Source organism: Mirounga angustirostris, unplaced genomic scaffold, assembly GCF_029215605.1.
Source record: "Mirounga angustirostris isolate CCGP_5_RB_7025 unplaced genomic scaffold, mMirAng1.0.hap1 SCAF_17, whole genome shotgun sequence".
NCBI lineage: Eukaryota > Metazoa > Chordata > Mammalia > Carnivora > Phocidae > Mirounga > Mirounga angustirostris.
In genome coordinates, this window is record NW_026991725.1 from 14,755,395 (window position 1) to 14,778,276 (window position 22,882).

At 47.1% G+C, this 22,882-nt stretch overlaps 2 protein-coding genes across 4 annotated transcripts in view; both read right to left on the bottom strand.

Annotated features, from left to right (window-relative positions):
* LOC123842740 (olfactory receptor 4D1-like) overlaps window positions 1-7,535 on the bottom strand; it is a 64,448-nt gene extending 56,913 nt beyond the window's left edge. For both annotated transcript variants that reach the window (XM_064583153.1, XM_064583150.1), the window contains exon 1: window positions 4,309-7,535. The gene's annotated coding sequence lies outside the window, so the exon portion shown is untranslated. The remainder of the gene's footprint in view (window positions 1-4,308) is intronic.
* Window positions 7,536-7,679: 144 nt separating this feature from the next.
* On the bottom strand, window positions 7,680-18,708 carry DYNLL2 (dynein light chain LC8-type 2). 2 transcript variants are annotated; one of them, XM_045889235.3, is made up of 3 exons: window positions 18,428-18,708; window positions 15,414-15,552; window positions 7,680-13,462 (listed from the first exon to the last, which is right to left on the bottom strand). In XM_045889235.3, the coding sequence occupies exons 2-3, from the start codon at window positions 15,543-15,545 to the stop codon at window positions 13,325-13,327; spliced, it is 270 nt and encodes an 89-aa protein (XP_045745191.1). In that variant the 5' UTR covers window positions 15,546-15,552; window positions 18,428-18,708; the 3' UTR covers window positions 7,680-13,324. The 2 variants fall into 2 exon arrangements, with proteins under 2 accessions (XP_045745191.1, XP_064439225.1); XM_064583155.1 differs by lacking the exon at window positions 18,428-18,708 and adding an exon at window positions 17,411-17,749.
* Window positions 18,709-22,882: the final 4,174 nt, after the last annotated feature.

Consider the following 22,882-nt stretch of genomic DNA (forward strand, 5'->3'; position numbering starts at 1 on the left):
GGATTCCATGCAAATAAAATGATGATAAGGAAATATCATTAACTTTTTGCAGATGAATTCTATAACTTAGAAGGAATGGAGAAATAACTGTAGAGATGCAATAGCAAGCTTACTCAAGAAGAAGAAGATAATCTGAATAGCACCAAATCTACTCAAGAAATTGAATTTGCAGTTAAAAAAAACCTATGCACAAGGAAACTCAAGACACAGATGGACTCACTGATGAATTCTATTGAACATTTAAGAAAGAAATAATAACCATTCTGCAGAAACACTTGCAGAAAATTAAAGGGGAGGAAATAGTTCCTAACTCATTCTAGGAGGCTAACCTGATTCTGATGACAAAACCAGATGAAGACATAACAAGGAAAGAAAACTGCAGACCAACATCCCTCCTGAAAATAAGTGCAAAACTTCTTCACAAAATTTTAGCAAATAAAATTGAACAACATATAAAAAGGACAATCATCATGACCAAGTGGCATTTATTCTAGTAATGCAAGTTTGGTTTAACACTCAAAAATCAATCAACGTAATTTCCCATATTAATGGAATAAAAAAGAAAAACCACATGATCATCTCAACAGCTGTGGAAAAAGCATTTGGCAAAAAGTACAATCCACCAAGAAGACATAAGAATTTTGAACTTTTGGGACGCCTGGGTGGCTTAGTCGGTTAAGCATCTGCCTTCAGCTCAAGTCATGATCCCAGGGTCCTGGGATCAAGCCCCATGTTGGGCTCCCTGCATGTTTCTCCCTGTCTGCTCCTCCCCACCCCACCCCACTTGTGCTCTCTCTCACTCTCTCTCTCCCAAATAAATAAAATCTTAAAAAAAAAAAAAACTTTAAAACTTGTTAGAGAAAAGTAGGAGGAAACCTTTGTTACCTTGGGTTATCAAAGTGTTCTTAGATACACCAAATGCATTTTGCACAATGCAAAAAAGAGATAAATTAGATTTCATGTTTACTTTGTAAGAGACAAGAGAATGAAAAGACAAGCCACAGACTCAAAGACAATATCTGCAAATCATGTATTTGAGAATGGACTCAGATCCAGAATTTAGAAAGAATTCTTAAGGGGTGTCTGGGTGGCTCAGCCGGTTAAGCAACCGACTCTGTTCCGACTGAGATCATGATCTCATGGGTCCTGAGTTCAAGCCCCAAGTCCGGCTCTCCACTCAGCAGGGAGTCTGCTTGAGATTCTCCCCCTCTGCCCCTCCTCCCACTCAGGTGCTTGCACTCGGGTGCTCTCGCTAAAATAAATAAATAAATAAATAAAGGAATTCTTAAAACTCCACAATGAGAAAACAAACAACCTAATAAAAAGATGAGCAAAGATAAAACGGTAACAATCACATAAGAAGATGCTCAACATCATTAGTCATTTGGGAAATGTAAATTCAAACCAAAATTAGATACTGCTACAAACCTTTTGAAAAGTGAAATTTAAAAACTAAAATTGACAATAGCAAGTGTTGACAAGATGGGGAGCAATGAAAATCTCACACACTGCTGGTGGGAATGTAAGATGGTGTGTCCCCTCTGGAAAATAGTTTGGCGGTTTCTTTTAAGGTTAAATATATGCTCACCATAAAATCCAGCAATCCCACTCCTAGTTACTTACCCAAATAAAATAAAAGCCTACATTAACACAAAAACCTGAATACAAATGTTTATGGCAGCTTTAGTCATAATTGTCAGAATGGAACCCCAGACATCCCTGAATTGGGAAATGGATAAATACACTGTGGTATATTCATATGACAGGACTATTCAACAATAAAGAATAAACTATGACACACAGAAGAACAGCATGGATAAATCTCAAAATAATTATGTTGAGTGAAAGAAACCAAACTCAATAAAAAAGAATACATGCCATATGATCCATTTTTATAAAATTCTGGAAAATGCAAACATATCTACAGTGAGGAAAAGTAGATCAGTGATTGCCTGGGACTGGAGGGAGGCAAGGAAGGGAGAGGGAGGGTTACAGAGGGTCATGAGAAAACTTCGGGTGGGTGAAAATGTTTGATATCTTGATTGTGGTGATAGTTTTAATGGCATATACATATGTCAAAACGTATCAAATTGTATACTTTAAATATGTGCAATTTATTGTATATCAATTACACTTCAATAAAGCTGCTTTTATTTTTATTTATTTATTTATTTTTTATTCTTATGTTAATCCCCATACATTACATCATTAGCTCTAGATGAAGTGTTCCATAATTCATTGTTTGTGCATAACACCCAGTGCTCCATGCAGAATTTGCCCTCCTCAATACCCACCACCAGGCTAACCCATCCTCCCACCCCCCTCCCCTCTAGAACCCTCAGTTTGTTTTTCAGAGTCCATCGTCTCTTATGGTTCGTCCATCCCTCCGATTTCCCCCGCTTCATTCTTCTCCTCCCGCTACCTTCTTCTTCTTCTTTTTTTTTTTCTTAACATATATTGCATTATTTGTTTCAGAGGTACAGATCTGAGATTCAACAGTCTTGCACAATTCACAGCGCTTACCAGAGCACATACCCTCCCCAGTGTCCATCACCCAGTCACCCCATCCCTCCCACCCCACCCCCCACTCCAACAACCCTCAGTTTGTTTCCTGTGATTAAGAATTCCTCATATCAGTGAGATCATATGATACATGTCTTTCTCTGTTTGACTTATTTCACTCAACATAATACCCTCCAGTTCCAACCACGTCGTTGCAAATGGCAAGATCTCATTCCTTTTGATGGCTGCATAATATTCCATTGTATATATATACCACATCTTCTTTATCCATTCCTCTGTCGATGGACATCTTGGCTCTTTCCACAGTTTGGCTATTGTGGACATTGCTGCTATAAACATCGGGGTGCACGTACCCCTTCGGATCCCTACTTTTGTATCTTTGGGGTAAATACCCAGTAGTGCAATTGAATAAAGCTGCTTTTAAAAACGACTTGCCTCTTTGTATATATTTAGATTCTTCTATGAGAAGGTATAACTTTCTCAGTTTGCAAACCATGATGGTCAGTTGTATGTGTCAACTGAGGTAGGCCATGGCAATTAATTATTCAATCAAACACTAATCCTGGTATTGCTGGAAAGGTGTTATGTAGGTAAGATTAACATCTACAATCAGTTGATTTTATGGAAAGGAAATTATCCTAGATGATATGGTGGGCCCAATCCAATCAGTTGAAAGGCATTAAGAACAGACCTGAAGTTTCCCTGAGGAAGAAGAAATTCTGCCTGTAGACTGCAGCTTTAGCTCCTGCCAGAGCCCCAGCCGGCCAGCCTACGGACTTCAAACTTGCCTACCCAGTCCTCAATCACATAAGCCAAGTACTGCAATAAATATCTTTATATATATTATATATGTTAATACATATTTTATATATATGATCTATTAGGATCATATATTATTATCCTATTGATCCTATATTATCAATAATTATAGATATGTATGTATCATATATATTATATATGATACTGGTCTGGATAGGATATATATAAATGTATATATTTATATATATATATGTATGTATTTCCTATTGCTGGTTTAGTTCTTTTTTTTTCTGGTATGAGAAAGTGGCCCTAAATGACCATAGTCCCTACTGCCACCACATTACCTTCTCAGCCTGCACCTGTGGCCTCAGGGAGAGTTCCCTCGGACCATTTGACTGAGGAGCAGTAACTCAGGATTAGTTTACAGATGGTTCTGCACAATATGCAGGCACCACCCAAAAGTGGACAGCCATAGCACTATAGCCCCTTTCTAGGACATCCTGGAAGAACAGTGGTGAAGCACTTTGAGCAGTGCACCTGCTTTTTCATTATGTCTGGAAAGAAATGGCCAGAGGCATAAGTCTATACTGATTAATGAGCTATGGCCAAAGGTTTGGCTGGATAGTCAGGGACTTAGAAGGGACATGATTGGAAAATTGGTGACAAGAAACCTAAGATGTAGGTCTCTCTGAATGGGCACAGAAGGTAAAGATATTTGTATCCCATGTGGATGCTCACCAAAGAGTGACCTCCGCAGAGGAGGATTTTTAAATAATCAAGTGGATAGCATGACCTGTTCTGTGGATACAAGTCAGCCTCTTTGCCCAGCCCCCCTTGTCATTGCCCATTGGTTTATGAACACAGCAGCCAGGTGGCAGGGACGGAGGTTATGCATGGGCTGAGTAACACGGACTTCCATCCACCATGGCCAACCTGGCTACAGCCGATGCTGAGTACCTAATCTGCCTGCAGTGGAGACCAAAACTGAGAGGCGGCGCCATTCCCTGGGGTGATCAGCCAGCTTACCTCATCGCAGGTTGATTACATTGGACTACTTCCATCATGAAAGGGATAGTGCTTTGCTCTTACTGGAACAGACACTTTGGATGTGGATTTGCTTTCCTTGCATATAATGCTTCTGCCAAAACCACCATCTGTGGATTTCCAGAATGCTTTATCCACCGTCATGGTATTCCACACAGCATTGCTTCTAATGAAAGAACTCACTTCACAGCAAATGAAGTGCAGCAATGGGCCCATGTCCATGGAATTTACTGGTATCACCATGTTACCCCATCATCCTGAAATAGCCGGCTTGATACAAAGGTTGAATAGCCTTTTGAAGATCTAGTTACAACACCAGCTAGGTGACAATACCTTGCAGGACTGTAGCAATGTACTTCAGGAGACTGTATATGTTCTAAATCAGCATTCCAGGTATGGTGCCGTTTCTCCCACAGCTAGGACTCATGCTTCCAGGCATTAAGGAGTGGAAATGGAATGTCACCACTCACTGTTACCCCCAGTGATCCACTAGCACAATTTTTGCTTCCCATCCTTGCAACATTATGCTGTGCTGGCCTGTAAGTCTTTATTCCAAAGGGAAGAATACTTTCTCCAGAAGACACAATGATTCTGTTGAATTGGAAGTTTGGACTGCCAGTTTGGGCTCTTCATATGCCTCTGAATCAACAGACCAAGGAGGGAGTTACTGTACTAGCTGAGGTGATTGATTCTGACTAGCAAGGGGGAAATTGGGATTCTACTACATAATGGAGGTAAAGTATGTCTGGAATATAAGATAGCCCTTAAGGAATCCCTTGGTACTACCATGCCCTGTGATTAAAACCAATGGAAAATTGTAACAACCCAATTTTAGGCAAAACTTCTAACGGCACTTCAAGACACTCAAGAATGAAAGTTTGGGAGCATTGTGCTAGGAAAAGAACTATAACCAGCATTAAGGTGCTTGCTGACGGCAAAGGAAATATGTAATAAGTAGGGGAAGAAGGTAGTTATAAATACCAGCTATGACTATCTGACCAATTGCAGAAATGGGGACTGTAATTATGATTAGTTATTCCTTATTTTATTATAAATATATTTATTTTTGTGTATATGTTTTTTCTTCCCTCTTATCCCCCTTGTATTCTAACATAAAACATATTAATAATAGCTAACTTTAGGGGTGCCTGGGTGGCTCAGTCAGTTAAGTGTCAGCCTTTGGCTCAGGTCATGATCCCGGGGCCCTGGGATCTAGTCCCACGTTGGGCTCCCTGCTCAGCCAGGAGCCTGCTTTTCCCTCTGCTGCTCCCCCTGCTTGTGTGTTCCCTTGCTCTCTGTCACATAAAAAAATCTTAAAAATAATAGCTAACTTTAAATTATTGAAGTTATAGGATTATCAAGGAGAGGAGTGAACATCACCCAGACTTTGCATCCTCTTCTGGGGAAAAGGTTAGCACATTTTCAGTTGTACACAGGATAATTGTATCACGTTAGGTGGAAGTATGACTTGTTATTAATTTGGAAATTAAGTACAGTTTAAGGAGATGCATATGGGTGCTGGGTTGACGAGATGTGGACTAAAATGATCAGTTTCATGTGATAACTTGGCTTGGCTCTAATACCTAGATATTCAACCAAATACTAATCTAGGTGTCACTGTGCAATTATTTTGTATATGTCATTAATATCTACAATCAGTTAACTTTATGTAAAGACTATCTCAGATAATCTGGGTGGACCAAGCTCCAACCAGTTGAAAGGCCTGAGGTTTCCCTGAAGAATTCTACCTGTGAACTGCAGTGTCAGCTCCTTCCTGAGCTTCCAGCCTCACCTTCCTTACAGCCTTCATGAATATTCCAGAATTACCTACCTGTCCCTGACAACTGAGTAAGCCAATTCCTGGTAATAAAGCAGATAGATTAGATAGGTGGATGGATAGATGGATAGATAGATGATAGATAGATAGATAGATAGATAGATAGATCAAATAGATAGCCTTCCTACTGGTTATGTTTCTCTGGTAGAATAGGTAAAAACTACTGAAAAAAAAAAATTGCATCCCCAAGAGTCAGCTTGTTTTTGACCCAAAAGGGATTACCCAACATATTCATTAGGCATGATCCCCAGAACTCCCAGGCAAATCCCAGGAGTTCAAAAGATTATCCTGATGAAGGCATGAATTGGGCAGGTCAGGGCAGCACCCCTACAAGTGTTCTGTCTTTCAGGGCATGCCTTTGGACATCTTAGTCCATTCATGTTTATTAAACCATATGCAACATGTTGGAATATTGCATAGCCACTTAAAAATACACTTTTTATACACTGAAAGGGAACATAAAATCTCACATCATTAATTGTTTCTAAGGAGGGAAACCCAGTCAGTGCTGGGGGACTGACGTGGAAGGAGAATTTTCATTTTCCTACCTTTGGAATATTGTTTTTGAAGATTTATTTATTTGAGAGAGAGAGAGAGAGAGAGAGAGCAGGGGTGGGGGATGGGCAGAGGGAGAGACAGAATCCCAAGCAGACTCCCTGCTGAGCATGGAGCCCCGTGTCGGGGGCTGAGACCCTGAGATCACGACCTGAGCTGAAACCAAGAGTTGGATGCTTAACCAACTGAGCCACCCAGGAGTCCCTACCTTTGGAATATTGAATCATGTAAATGTATCATCTAGACTAGGGTTTGGCAAACTATGGTCCACATGTCAAATTTGACCCACTGCCTGTTTAAAGTTTTACTGAAACACAACCATGCTTATTGGTTTATATGTTGCTTATGGCAGCTTTCATGCTACAATGGCAGAGTTCAGCAGTTGTACAACCATAAGCATGATGATGTCATATGGCCCACAAAGCCTAAAATACTTACTGTCTGACCCTTTACAGAAAAAAATTGCCCATTCCCATCTAGATTTTAAAAAATAGAAAAGTAGGGGTGCCTGGGTGGCCCAGTCGTTAGGTGTCTGCCTTCGACTCAGGTCATGATCCCAGGGTCCCGGGATCGAGTCCCGCATCGGGCTCCCTGCTCGGCGGGAAGCCTGCTTCTCCCTCTCCCACTCCCCCTCCTTGTGTTCCTGCTCTCACTATCTCTCTTTGTCAAATAAAAAAAATCTTTAAAAAAATAGAAAAGTAAATTGACATTAAAAAAAAAATAAAAGGTGCCCCAAGAGAATTAAAAACATATACATGAATGTTTATAGCAGCACTATTCACAATAGCCAACAAGTGGAAATAAGCCAAATGTCCCTCAACAGATACATAAACAAAATGTGATATATTCATATGATGGAACATTACTTGGCCAGAAAAAAAGAATGAAGTACTGATAAATGCTACAACACAGTTGAGCCTTGAAAACATTATGATAAGTGAAAGAGACGAGACACAAAGGCCACATTTGTATGATTTCATTTATATGAATGTCCAGAATAGGCAAATTCAAAAAGACAGGAAGTAGATAAGCAGTTTCCACGGGCTAGGGAGAAAGAGGAATGAGGAGTGACTACAAATGGGTGCAAAGTTTCTTTGGGGAGTGATAAAAACATCATGGAATTAGACAGTGGTGATGGTTGCACAACTCTGAATATGCTAAAAACCACTGAATTGGGGGCGGCTGGGGGGCTCAGTGCAGTCTGCTTCAGATTCTTTCCCCCTCTCCCTCTCCCCACTGGTGCACTCACTCTCCCTCTCTAAAATAAATAAAACCTTAAAAAAAAAAAAACCCAAACACTGAATTGTACACCATCACCAAATACAGGGTATTCCAGAGTTCAGTAGGGGGCTCAGCACCTAGTGATGAATTAGTCCCCTCTACCACCTCAAACTAGAATCAGAACTGGCCTGGGAGTCAGGAGACCAATTTCTACATCCCAGTTGTCCCCAACATCCATGTGACCTTAGTTAAGTTTCTTTCCCTGTCTGGTCATTTCCTTCTCTATAATATGGGTGCATATGGACAGGGAGCAGGGAGGCTGGTGTGACAAGATGTGAGGGGGCATCTGAAGGACCTGACTCCCCAGAATCCTTTATTCTTTCCCCAAGCTTTCTTGTCACAGATCCTAATAATCAGTATCCTCCTCATCACTTTCCAATTTCAAAGCACATTCACGTACATGTCATTTAATCCTCATAACCACCCTTTGGGGTAGATAGGTATTATCCCCATTTTCAGATGAAGAAATTGAGTCTCAGAGAGAACTTGCCCAAGTTCATACAATGGTCAAGTGTTGGAGCTGGGACTCAACCCCAGGTCTTCTGATTCTAGATCCTGGGTTCTACCCACACTACCACACTGTCTTTGCATGCTTAGCCTCTCTCTGGAAACTCAAGAGAGCAATGTCTAGCAGCTTCACCACAAACACTATACACCTTTGGACAAAACAAGAGAAGAGAGGCACAGGGAACTGGGGTCCTCTTTGATCTCTTATGAACCTGTCTATCCCGGTACGGTAGCAGTCTAAGCAGAGGAGTATGCCTCTACAGCAGTGTGGACACCAAGCCCAGGACATCATAAACATATACATACAGGTACACTTGACCTCTTCAACAGGTGACATAGCACACTCCTTGTTACCAGGGTGGTAAGGAAGCTATACCTTTAGTTCAGGGGAGGCCGAAGAGGTCAGAATTCTGGGATTCTGTTCTCTAAGTCCACAAGATTTATTTACCCCTCTGGTGAGACCTCAAGGAAGGGGCAGCTCCTCAATCCTTAGCATATGGGAGGAGCAAGAAGGGAGGGACAGGGAACTATTCTCCCTGCCCTTGCCAAAGCTGATCCCAGGAAAGGGAGTATCAGTGGAACCAGGGACTTGCTCCTGAGCTCAGAGAGCTGGGCCTCAACCTCAAGGATTATCAGTGAGACCACTGCTGCCAAACCCAGTTGAGCCCTAATGAGTCACAGTGCCTGGGCTCTAGAAACGCTACCAGCTACATGGGCTTTGGCAAGTCACTTGCCCTCTATGATTCAATTTGCTTCTCCAAAAATGTGGCTAATGACTGTTGGGTCTAGCTCAGAGGGGTGCTTGGAGGTTTCCAGGACATAAACAAACTGAAATGTTTTAAAATATACTTTATGATAAACATATGCTTTCATTCTTCCATAGCTGGCAAGAGGAGTGACCCACTCGCTCCTTCCAGGCAACAGGAAATTACACACAGGTTGGGCAGCAAGAGGGCATCAAGCCAGACAGAGGCTCTTCAGGAAAGGCTGGGCTGCCCTGAGGTAGAGGGGCTGCCCCAGCTCACTTACACTCTTCCTTTTTCATTTGACCAACCAATATTTATCAAGCATTTACTACAGGACAAGTGCTGTTCTGTGTGAAGATAAGGCAGCGAAGGAAAGAGAAAATGGCCCTGTCACAGAGTTTATATTCTAGTTGTGGGAGACCAACAAGTAAACAGCAAACATGTCAAACATTGGCAGGTTCTGTGCTGAATTAAACTGGGTAAGGTTAGTAGTCGTGGTAGGGAGGCGCTATTTCATACAGGGTAACAGGATGTCTGAGTAAAGACATGAAGGAAGTGAGGGGACAGTCTGGGGGACAGCCACACCTTAGGTCTAGGCTAGTGGACACAAATTCTGGAGACACACACATCCATAGCAACAGAGACAACTCCCTACCATGCTGGTCCGGTTTGCTCCCCTTGGATTTATTCTCTACTCTTTTCTGCTCTGTTGCCTCCAGATTGCATCCCTGGGTCAGCCTTGCCATCTGCCTTTCAGTTATGTTTAGCCAAAGGCCCCAGGAGATTGAAGAGGATAAAAAAGAGGTAGGCTATGGACAATCCCACTCTCTTTGCCTGGCCCCAGTTGACAGCGGCTGCATTCCTCTATACCACAATATCCATCTGCCTCCCACAGCTCCTTCTGGAACCCATCCCCAAAAAGCCTTGCAGGATTAGCCTTCCAGATGTGCAGGTGTACCTACCTGCGAAGGGATATGTTGTCCATGGATACCAGCTGGATGGCCTCTCACCAGGGCAGGAAGGGGAGTTTGGGCGCTAGAGATACCCGTCACAGACAAAATGTGAACCACGGCCTCACTCCCATCCCTCAGTGCTCCAGCTCTATCAAATTATTCATACCAGCAAAAGCAGGAACAGAATTTGGGGGTTCTAGAGTCCCTTAGGACCTCACTGCCCCAGAGGTAGAACGCTCTCCAAGATCCAGCCCAACTTCCCACCTGAAGGAATTCAATCTACCTACCTCCAACAATCAATAGCTCATTACCCAATTTATTTCCTTGATTATACATTTGTCACTATTGGAAAAAGCTCAATGTGTAGGCCTGCTCTACCTGATTAGACTACGTATGTCATCGAAGCACAGAATTTATCTTGCTCTGTGTGACAGCATCCTAGGCTCAAGCACACAAAACTCAGTACATGTTTTGCATCAGGGGCAACGGAAAGGAGGACAAAGCACCTCTGCTCCCTGACACTTCCACAACCGCTTGGCATCAGGGGTGGGCAGATACTCTCGGAAGTATTGCCCATCTCTTCAGGTGTGTGGGGGCAGGAGCCCCCAAGTGGGACAACCAGGATAATGCAGGAGCCAGAGAATCACTCAGGTTCCAAGCGTTTCCACCTTTCTAAAGATGCCCCACTTCTCCATAGGGTACAGGCCTCAGGGAAGCACAGGAGGAGGAGGAGGAGAGCTACGAGCTCCTTGGCCATAGGAGGGCTTGGCCAAAGGTTCTAAGAAGCTAAGCTCCTCCAGGTCTAAGACAGCAGCTGGAAAACTGCCATCTGGACCTGCGGCTGGTAAACAGGGAAGGCAACATGTGCTATAGCAAAAACCCCAAATGTGGCTCAGCTGGCCATCTCCAACAAGGGACCTAGAAAGCCTTGTGGGTGAGTACTGCTGGCTAATTCTCCCAGTTAAGGGGCCTCAGACTAGACCCTACAAATAAGACCTGATTCAAGCCCATCAGTCTCTCTTTGCCTGATCTCTCTTCAGCCCCCATTCCACTCCACCCTAGATACCCTCTACGCCCACCCATGTGTGGCACCACTGTCACCAGGGCAGCCCTTTGGACTCCCCTACCCCGCAAAAAACCCAAACAGCTCAGAAGTGCATCAATCGACCTTTAATGTCCAAAAGAGGCATGGATGCAGAGCATAGGAGATGTGGTGGGGTCTCAGCCCCTGCTCCAGAAATGAGGGAGAGATGAACACAAACCAGACATTTCCAACTGGCCACACAAGTCTGGGAAGGCAGGGGGAAACACAGATTTGGACATTCATAAAAAAATAAAACCTAAAACCAAGCACTCAATCTTGTGTGCACTGAAGGGTTTGATATAGGGAACTCACTCACCATCCCAGTAACCACCCTCCCCTGTCAGCATCAAAAAGAAAGCTCGGCACACACTAAAGGCTTGGGGAGGGGGAATTCTCCTGCCTCCCCACCAGCCCCAAGAATGGACTCAGAGGGAAAAAAAAAAGAAAAGAAGAAAGAATGAGCTGGATCCCAACCACCCTCCTCCCACAGTGCCAACCCTACAATGAGAGTTTTAGATGCGATTTACAAGAATCAGCAGCTCAGTCAGCAATGACCCTCCCACCCCCATCCCTGTTTGATCAACAGATAAGATTTCCCCCTGCACTCTCCTTGGAATCTCCTCCCACTAGCGGCCCTGCTCATCTCCTGATACCTGGCTTCACCACTGCAAGACTAATCCCCTCCGAAGTTCCTCCAAAGGTCCTTGCAGCCCTTTATCACTTCCATCCCCACCTCCCATAAGGACTGCAACCACCCACAAAGTCACTTTCCGTCTCCACTAAGAACCAGTTCCAGGGCAGATGGCATCATGGCCATCTCCTCATGGGCTATCCTCCCAAAGCCTTCTGGGGAACAGACAGCCATAGGGCAAGCAGTGTCTGGGCCAGATGGCCTGGGGGGGGGGTTGACAATGGTCTTCACCCCCAAAACAGACACCCCCAGAGGTTTTTAACATAAAGGCCCAATTAGAACTAACCGTGCAGCCTATCTACCCATACACGCTAGAGATTCCACACTGTCCTGCCCCTCCCTCCCCTCTACCCCAAACCAAGACACACACGCACACACACATATACACACATATACACAAAGGAGAATCAAGGGAGACATTGATTTGGTTTGATTGCTAAGACTTAACTAAGGAACTACAGTCACCAGAAATTCCCTTGCCAGCCAACTAACAGGGGCTGCTCTAAGAGAACTCCAGAGGAATGAGAAAACCAAGGGCTAAGCAGGGAGCAGACAGAAGGAGAGAAGAATGAATAGAAGAAAAATCAAGCTAATCCTACCCCCAACATCCTCCTAGCATGAGCTCCGGCAGGAAGAATAGAAGAAGGTAATCCACAAAGACACAGCCCTTACTTTGAAACTCTTCTGACAAAGACAGCAAGACAAGTCTGCTCCCCACTCCCACACACCACAGACAAACACGTCTCAGGGCCCCTCAAAGAATCCACCCCCCACCCCACCCTCTGCCCCAAGCCGTGGAATCACAGTTCAGTGGAATATTCTCCCTGGTACTAGATCAATCCCCCTAGCCTCCTTCCTATCCCTCTCTCCTTGCCAAGCCTTATGCTGCCCCCAGCAGCCTCTCTGGCCCTAGCAAAGCAGCACCCACCACCAGGAGGAGGTGGCTGCACAGTTTGAGTTCCGCCTCCAGAAACCGACTGCTCTCCCCCTGCCCTCCTAGTCTTACAGGCTTCGTTGAGGGCTTTTTTTTTTTTTTTTTTTTAAATGTAGGGAGAGAAAGAGAAGAGGGAGGGGTGGGAGAGATTTCCTAGTGCAATACAACCCAAGAAAAGATTTTAAAGTCTTGAAAAATAAACATAAAGCAGCCTTCTTCCCCAGGCAACTAAACAGAAAGAAGTTTGGTTTTGTTTACTGCGACATACACATGAAATCGAGTATACAGTCCATGCAGTAGCACAGCCATTGGAGAGGACATCCTGATGCTGGCCCCGGTGCAAAACAGTCCCAGCAACGCCGCCTGCCTGCCATCGCTGCCGCCGCCACGGACACCTCCACTGCGGCCTCCTAGCCGGACTTGAACAGGAGGATTGCAACTTGACCCAAGTAAAAATAGATGAAGTGCTTTGTCTCGTGTGTAACATAGCTGCCAAAATTTCGGCCCACGATACAATGCCAGGTAGGGTTATATTTCTTGTCAAATTCCTAAAAGAAGAATAAAAGGGAGAGAAGAAAGGTGATTAGGACAGCTGGAAGATGAGAAATCGGAAGAGGAATCGGATTAATTTAGTCATCACCCCTCACCCCACCCCTAGCCCACGGCCTCAGCTCCCCAAACCTCAGGAGCTCAGGTTAAGGCTGGCTAGGACAGTCCTTCCTTCATTAATAATGGAACACTGCAAAGGCTCTATTATTTCTCTCTAGCACTTTACACCCCGATCATCTCTCCTCCTCCTCCTCCTCCTAGCTACCCTACTCCGTAGTCCACCCTGTGATTCTTTAGCAAAGGAGTCAGGAAAGCCCAGGGCATGAGAGACCACTCCAGTGTCACACAGCATGAGGAAAGCAGAGGAGAGCCTCCCTGACTTGCCACCTGCTGCCTCCCACATTACTAAACCAGCATTTCCAAATGCCACGAACCCAGACCCTAGAGCCAAACGTCAGGAGTACCAGGAAGCAGTTCTTTGTAAGTCAACATTAAAGGCACTCCTGTGTGCCAGGTACTGTGTGGGCTGTAAGCAGCAGAACAAGGACATCGGCCATGAGATCAAGGCAATTCCCTCACTTCTCTCAGGGGCACAAGTTCAGCATCAAAGCAACCTAGGAAATCCTTATGACCTAATCAGACAGGCAGTTCCCAGTCACTCCATAGATCCAGCAGGAAACAGATGGCTCAGGAGATGCACCCCACCATGCAAGAGACCTCCACCATGGACCCAGCAAAGCTTCCAACCCTGGGACTGTCCCCCAGGTTCTTAACTTACAACTTGTTTGGCCTCCTCACTGCCCCCTACACCAAGGGACTCCAAGAGGTATTAGGGAACAGTGGAAAGGGGATGGGTCACCACATCCAGCCCTAATGCAGACTCTGTAATATAGGAGAGCCCTAGTCACTTCCCTGGTTCTCATTTTCCCCATCAGCAAAACAAAGAAGCTAGGCCAGATATAATCTAAGGATTCTCCTGACTCAGAGTCCATGATTCTGGATCCTCCTCCCTGTACAGGACAGATAAGGCATCACTCAGCCAGGAGCCGGCACCCCGAGCTGGCTCTTCACCCACTGGCTCCTTATACAGATAGTCTCTCAGGACTCGAGTTTCCTCTTCTCATCCCACCCTGCCTAAGTAGGAAAGCAGAAGTCTGTAAAACTTAAGGATGCCCTACCACCTCTATGGACCAGGAAACCACTACACTTAGGCATCTCTTTTGGGATACTAGGGCTGAAAACATCAAAGACTGGGATTATGACACTAGCAGACATAGATTCTGACTGGGAATCAGAGGCCCTGGTACCACTTCTCACTTCTAGCTCAGCGGCTTCCTGTGTTAACCACATTCATTCACCCATTCGCTCAGGAATTTTTCAGGGACTAAACCTATTACCCCAATATTGCTCATCCATTTTTAGCAAATTATATATTCAAGCCCACCCTTTTCTTAAGAAGGTGAGGAGAAGGAGATGATATAGTACCTGAATCCTTTTCAAGAGAAAGAAAACTTCCTATATGATAGGATTATAGGGATACCCCACTTTAAATGATGCAGTTCCTTGAAAAATTTGTATATGATCTTATATTAGCTATTCAATTATCCTTGATCTATATTTTGAATAGTTCTGAACTGAGCCAGTTACATTTGATCCTAAGCTTCTCTCCCCAATGCTTTGCAGTCACATAATTATCTATAAACACACATACACACACACACACACACCACACCACACACATAAGCACACCTCAGCAGAGTTCCTATTAAGAACTCCAAAGGTGAATGCTTTGGCAAGAATCATTCCCTAATTTGTCTGCTTTGTAAGCTCGTGGGTTTTGTTTGCATGGACTATACCTGCTTTCCTAAGCCCTCAGTTCAGATCTCCCTGGGGCACAGCTCAGATGCCCATCCCTACCCCTAGCCAATAGCCACAGCATTCTTGGTGCACCTTCTTGATATAGGCAGCAATGTCCTTCTCTATGTTGTACTTCTCCATAGCCTGCGTGGCGCAGTCAACGGCATCCTGTTGCATGTCCTCAGACATGTCTGCGTTCTTGATCACTGCCTTCCGGTCAGACATCGTGACACTGCAGAAGAAGCAGAGAGGTCAAACTGACAACCCCATGCTCTAAGCAATGAACGTTAGCAGCTGAGGGTGGAGCCTCAGTGGGGGAACAGAGTACAGAAGGTGATGACAACAGAAAACACAGACATGAGGCATTATTAGAAGAGGGAGGTCCTAAGCTTTTAGCAAAGACCTGGTCCCCAAACCTGAGAAATACAAGGTAGATAAGAAAAAAAGACATAATAAGCCATCAATTTTTATCACTTGTAAAACAAGGCTTTTCCAACTCTAAATTTATCTCTGATATTTTAAATAGCACCAATTGCCAAGATATTACAATATATCACCTACTAGCTGTGTCCTTGGGCAAGTTACCCTTTGTACTTTCATACCATCATCTTGAAATGGAGACCTCAGGGTTACTGAGGGCAAACCAGGTGGCATTAACACCTGAACACCACAAGCCCTTGATTTAATGACCATTATTGCATCATTGGTAACACAGTGGAAAGAAGATGGACTAGAATCAGTAGGCCTGACTTCTGGTCCTGACTATGAACTCTTGTAGTCTTGGACAAGTCACTCAGCCTTACTGCATTCATTACTTCCATTTTAGCAATGAAGATAGCTCTCTATCAGGGGTTGTTGTAAGGATTAAGGCTCTATGAGAACATCTGCAAACAAGGAGTGTACACTGGGGTCTGTTGGCCAGATTCAGCCCACCACCTGTTTCTGTAAAGTTTTACAGAACAGTCAACAATGGCAGAGTTGAGTAGCTGCAAGACAACGCAAGGCCTGTAAAGCCTAAAATATTTACTATCTGGCCTTTCACAGAAAAAGGTTGTCAATGCCCAGCAGTGACAGAGATAACAAAAGGTGAGGAATTATTTTAACAGCCCCGTTTCCTATCCCTGCTATCTAAGCCTTGGCATTCACATCCTACAGCAACCAGAATTCTGGGGTAGACCTCGCATGGTCCGTTCCTGGGATGACAGGAATCCCAAGAAGGCTGGTCAGAACCTGCCTGGCAGTCTATAGCATGTGAGTGCTTTGCGCGAACAGAAGAGATGAGCTGCAAAAACCAATCCTCTGTCCTTGACCACAGTCCCATCACACTGATCCCCCATACCACCCCCCCAAAAGAGGACTCTGTCACCCAGCCCAGTAGACAAAAGATGTCGTCATTCCAGCCCTGTCGGATATTAAGGCTACACAGGAGGCCTCCCTGCTCAAGGAGAGATCCCTGGTATCATTCCAGGCCACCCTGATCTCTGCGTCCACACTAGCCTGTGTGCTGGGTGGACTGAAAGGGAAGCAGAACTCATGATTACTCCTTTAGCCTGCACCAGATGCAAAGGAAGCATACATGCCAGCTGCCAGCCACACAGCCCTTGACCGCACCCAAGGCACCTGAAACTAAACGGCGGGTTCTATTTCAGCAGAGACTGGAAGAGGAAAGGGTTAGCGGACCAGCAAAATCCGACCCCACACCCTTGGAGGAAAAGTCAGAGCTTCAAGGAGTATGTGAGCACCAGCAGGTGCTGAGGAAAAGGTCAGGAGAACCCTGTTCAAGGCCTGACTAGCTAGCTACGTGACCTTGGGCAAAGCAACATTCTTCATTTTAAAAACCCATGGCTGAAATAAGATAAACGGGGAAACTTCAATGAGTTTGAACAGACATACAACAGCAAAAGAGGAAGAATGTTCTGATTATTACAAGGCTCTTCGTATTTGAAGAAAACTAGTGTCACCTGGTGGCCTATTCCAGGTTACCACTCAGAAGGGGGCACTGTTTACAAACGCAAGGGTGGGGGTGGGGCCCGGTTAGAGACTGTGAAGTTAAAGCATGAAATTGGCACCGGTTTTCCCAGCAAGCTCACCTGCTCCACCGCCTCATCCCCAAAGTCCAAAGGAACAACTTTGTCACAGTAACTAAAAGCCACCTTACTCTCTAGTAGCAGAGAGCCTGAGGTTACATAACATCGGTCTTGTGACTACAATGCTACGATTCTTCACCCCTGGCCCCCCAGGCGTCTGAGGGGTGAGGCCTAGCCCCAACCTGCCCTGTCCAAGGTGCCAGTGAGAAAAGGATAAGGTGGTGCCCGGCCTACCCACCTCCCTCCTGGGACAAAAAAGCAAGGAACCTGGGCCTCCGGCAGAAAGATGACCAGAAGGCCCCAGGCCAGCTCCTCAGTTAAAAGCCAGGGGCTCTTTGGAAAAGCGAAGAGGGCACTCCAGGACAGCTCTCCATCCCCTATCCCCGGTTTTGCGACAGGAAAGGCCAAGTCTCCGAAAGACCTGGACCACCCTCCCCAGCCCCCAACACACACAAATGCTGGTACGCCCTCCCCTGAGATCTCCAAGGGGGCTTATCCCTCCACCATGGCATCCTCCGCAGAGCTGCGGCCCCCAAAGGCCAGCACCTCGGGCATGAGAAAGCATCCTCCCCCCAACCTCCGCCCCGGCCGGTCAGCCGCCCTCCCCCGCCGGGCCTGGAGCAGCGCCGGAGTGACTGGGCGTCCTCGCTGCAGGAAGGACGCCCCAGAGGGTGGCGGCGGCAGGAGGCGCCGCGTCACGCCCGAGCCCTCTCCACCCCCTCTCCCTCGGCCCCGAACACCAGAAGCCTCCACGCAGCGCAGGGAGACTACCGGCAGTGCGGGGCGGGGGGGGGGGGGGGCGCGGGGAGGAGGCGGGGAGCCGCACCTCCGCAGCCCGGGGCCTCCGGCCGCGCCCGAGGGTCGCGAGGGCACAGGGTGGCGCAGCCCTGGGAAGGAGGGGCGCCGAGGGCGTCACGCCGAGGCCAGCTCTGCTCCGGGCCTCGGGGCGGGCCCCGCGCGTGGGGCTGCACGCGACGGGCGCGGGCCGCCGCCCGGGGGACGCCCCCACCGACCGCTCACCTTCACGGAGGCTAGTCCGCGCGGGGCCCCGGGGGAGCAGCGATGGCCTGAGGCAGGGCGCGGGCAGGGGCGGTGTCCCCTCGGCTCCTCCTGCAGCAGCAGCAGCCGCCGCCGCGGTCTCCGGCTCCCGCGGCCCCGGGCCGATCGCTCGCCGCCGCCGTCCGCCCTTCGAGCTTCCCCGGCCGCCCGCGCTCCGCCTCGCGCCCGCCGGCCCGCCCGCCTGCTCCTCGCTGGCGCCTCGCTGCTCCGCTCCGCTCTGCCGCTGAGCACGGCCGACGCGCGGCCCCCGCTGAAATAGCGCCCCGCCCCCGCCCCCCCGCCGCGCGCGCCGCCGTCCGCGCTCCCCATTGGCTGCGCCCGCCCGGCCCCGCACTGCGGGCTTCTCCCCGCGCCGCTCTCGCCCCACATCTTGTTTCCTCCCACAATGCCTCGGGGCGGAGGGAGGGGGAGCGGGGAAGGGTGGGGGGAGGGAGATGGGGCCTTAAGAAGAGAAAGAAGAATGCAGACCACTCCACCCAGGGCTAGGAGGCAGGCCTAAAAAGGAATAAGGAGGCGAGGCTTAGAGAGAGGGAGGGGTGTAAAGACCCCAATGCCAAGAAGAATAAAGGGAGAGAGAGAGGGATGGAGATTTCAGACCCTGGGAGCAGATGGGGAAGGGGTAGAGATCCTAACCTGAGGAAGAGGAAGGGAAAGGAGGTGAAGTCATCAGCCTCAGAGGGAAAGACAGGACACCCCTTCCCTCCCCCCAGATCTGTAGGAAGGAGAGGAACAGCCAGCTCTACGGAGAGGTAAAGGCATAAACAGCCCCAGGGCTCCCCTTCCCTTAAATTCAGGAAAAGTCCCTTCCCCACAGCAGCTCAGCCTTTGTTCCCGAGTCTCAAGGCCACAGGACCTCAACTCCCAGCTGGAGCCCCAGCTGCTGTTTATCATCAAGAGCAATATGGACGCAGACCCTAAGCCCAGTTGTGAGAAGGGAGGTTGGTCTTTGGCACGCAGGCTCCTGGGGTAGAGGTGAGAGGAAGCCATTTCTGGTCGGTCAAGACCTGACGGGGAGTGCATAGAACCCCCGAGAGGAGCGAACCGTAGTCTGGCAGAGCTGTGGGGAAACTTAAAAGTCAGCCCATCCATATTCCTCACCTTATAGAGGAGAGAACCAGAGCACAGAGGGGGCAGAGCCCTCCCCAGATCACCACAGGTCAGGCCTGGTTCTGGGCTTCTAGGCTGAAAAGTGGTGCTTCTAGGCAGCGGCCCCTCTGGTGGCTGAAGAGGCTCTCTGTGGGAGTGTGTGTAAATGCCTGTGAACTTTGGGAGAGAGGGCCTGCCCTCCACTCTACCCCACACGCCTCCAGAGAACAGGATAAGTCTGCCTTTATCTTCCCCTCTGTTTCACAAAGGAATTGTCTACCTAAGGGGGTGGTGAGATTCTTTATAGGGAGCCACGCATTTGGGCCACACAGTGAGGATTAAGAAGCTCCCCTTCCCATCATTTTCCCTTCACTGCCCCAAACTTTGGTCAGGAAGTCGGACTTGCTCTGGCCGTGGTCTGCTCTGGTGTGGAGCATTATGATTTAATATTCATTATGTGTCAGGGGAAACCTGGAAAATCATGCCCTCCCACTTCTGCTTTCCACAGCTCTGTCATCTCCCAGCCTCAGTTGGCATTCCAGAGAAACAGACAAGGCCTGATGTATCCCCTCACACCCAGGGTATTCTGATGTCAGCCTCTGTGTGAATGAATGGGGGGCGGGGCACATGTGGGTAAGAGGGAGGAGATGAAGGATACTTGATCGCCTTAAGGCTTGTGCAGAGCTGATTTCATGGACTACTGGGAAGAGAACTTGTACCCTCTTTCTCCAGTGGTCATTAGCTTCCAGCCCCTTCTATGGCCTGAAGGTCAGAACTGCCATGTATGGTTGTGCAGGTTGTTCACTATACAATGACATTCAGCCTAAAGAGCAAGTGGGGGCTAAAATATAGCTTGCACTTCACTTGCTAAGCTGTGTGCCCTGGTACAGGCCAGTGTTCACCCAAAAGATGCATACTTTTTTTTCAAGTGTCCATGAAGGTGACTGAACTAGTGGTGGCCCTTCCAAGGCCATACTGCTGGCATATAAATCCTCCCTCTCCCTGGCCCCATTGCCTAGAGTAGCAAGTATTTGGTCATTTCCAGTCCTGGGAGATGGTGGGGTGGACACCAGAGAACTTCAACTCACAGGAGTCAGAACGAAGGCTTTGACTTTTAAGAAATGTGGGTATCGGGTGCCTGGGTGGCTCAGTTGGTTAAGCGACTGCTTTCGGCTCAGGTCATGATCCTGGAGTCCCTGGATCGAGTCCCGCATCGGGCTCCCTGCTTGGCAGGGAGCCTGCTTCTCCCTCTGACCCTCCCCCCTCTCATGTGCTCTCTCTCTCATTCTCTCTGTCTCAAATAAATAAATAAAATCTTTAAAAAAAAAAAAATGTGGGTATCAGCGTGTGTGTGAAATATGTGTGAGAAAGACTTAAGGCTCTGAGATGTCAGGAAGACTTGCTAATAATAGTATGGTTTATAGATAATAATTAATATTTATAGAGCCCTCACTCTGTGCCGGGCTCTAGTCTAATTGTTTTCAATGCATTGTTGCATTTAAATCTGGAACAATCGCAGTGAATAAGTATTACTATCTTCCTGTTCAGATGTGGAACCTGCCTCTTAGAGAAGTTCAGTAACTTGCCCAGGATTACCTTGCTTTTGTCAATGCAGGCGACAGCCCCAGGCTCTCTGTGCCCCGGGCCTCTACTCTTAGCCCATTCCTCTAGATCCCACCTCCTAACAGAGAAAGGAAAAAAGTGTAAACCGGGGGGTTGGCTGTCTACCTGAATGATACCAGCATCTTGTAAACTTACCTGATTCTGAAGCCCTTTTTGATCCAAACATTTATTAACCTCTCCAGGAACTACTATTCCACAGGACACAGTTAGGGAAACATGCTATAGTAATTACGGCTATTTATGTGAAATGCTTACTGTTTAGGGTAATCACTCTGCAATGTAATAACTGCTGTCATTACTCTGTCGGCTTAACTTGGCAGACCTTTTTATATGAAGCCACTACACCCCCGTGATTGCCCAGTTATCTGTTGCCCAGATGGCAGACCCATGTCTTCAGATTTAAAAATCAGAGGAAGGGGCGCCTGGGTGGCTCAGTCGGTTAGGCGACTGCCTTCGGCTCAGGTCATGATCCCGGAGTCCTGGGATCGAGTCCCGCATCGGGCTCCCAGCTCAGCAGGGAGTCTGCTTCTCCCTCTGACCCTCCTCCTTCTCATGCTCTCTGTCTCTCATTCTCTCTCTCTCAAATAAATAAATAAAATCTTAAAAAAAAAATAAATAAAATAAAATAAAAATCAGAGGAAACTTTCGTTCTTGTCTTCTCTGCAGGCTCCTTACCCTCCCCCTCCTTCTTTAAACTGAGAGTTCCCCCAAGGCACTGTGCTTTGGTGACTGTTCAACTTGAGTAGTTTCATCCACATTCATGGTTTTTTACCATAATCTGAGTCCTGATGGCTCCCCCTAATTCTCAGCACTCTTTACTGTGGGTGTCCCACAGACTCCTCAGACTCTTCAGGTACATGTGTATAAAGCCTGGTCATTGGGAGCATTGGTCCTGGGGCCAGAATGCCTGGATTTGAACCTCTTTCCACCACTCTACCAGCTGTGCAGAACTGGTCAAGCTATTCATCATCTCAAAATTTCATTTTCCTCATGTATAAATCAAGAATAATACCTATTTCATAGTTATGAGAAGATGCATTAAAAACTCTTGGCATGATGCCTGGTCCACAGAAGTGATTAATAAACGTTAGCTATCATCAACATTTCTTTTCCAGACTTGTTTCCCTTCCTTGTATTTCTTACCTCAGTTCATGGCCCCATTATCCACCCAGGGACCAAGTCAAAAACCTGTGAACCCCCTCACCCACCCCATGTCTGTCATCACTCAGCTCTTGACTATTTTTCCAGCCCCCATCCGCTTTCATTGTGAATACCCTGCATGGGGAACTCATCATCTCTTCTAGTTGGTTCCCGGCCTGCAATCCTGGCGGCTCCTCCCCAGTCCACACAGGGAGATCTATCTAAAATGCAAATCTCCCAGGCACTTCCCTCTTCTCTGCTCAGAAAAAAAAAGACTGCTCTTTCCCATAACTTACCTCCCCCATCTCACCCTCCACATCTCCCCACCCCACCTTCTCTCCCCACACTTCCCATCTCCCTCTTTGTGCTCTAGTAACACCAGCTACTGCCTGTGGTTTCCCCACACCCAGATTCCACACCTTTGTTCATGTGGTTCCCTTGCCTGTGTGGTTTGTGGCTTTCTTTGCTGGCTGACTCCTTGGTTTGAGTGTCCTCTCTGAAGCCTGCCTGAATCCCAGGTGTTCATCACTAACCACCTTCTAGTAAACTTGTGAGGCTTAAGTTTGT

Bases quoted from the DNA above. Each gene is read 5' to 3' on its own strand.
- DYNLL2 (XM_064583155.1), bottom strand. The intron at 13,463-15,413 runs GTGCACCAAGAA...TTCTTCTTTTAG, and splicing joins TTGCTGCCTATATCAAGAAG to GAATTTGACAAGAAATATAA.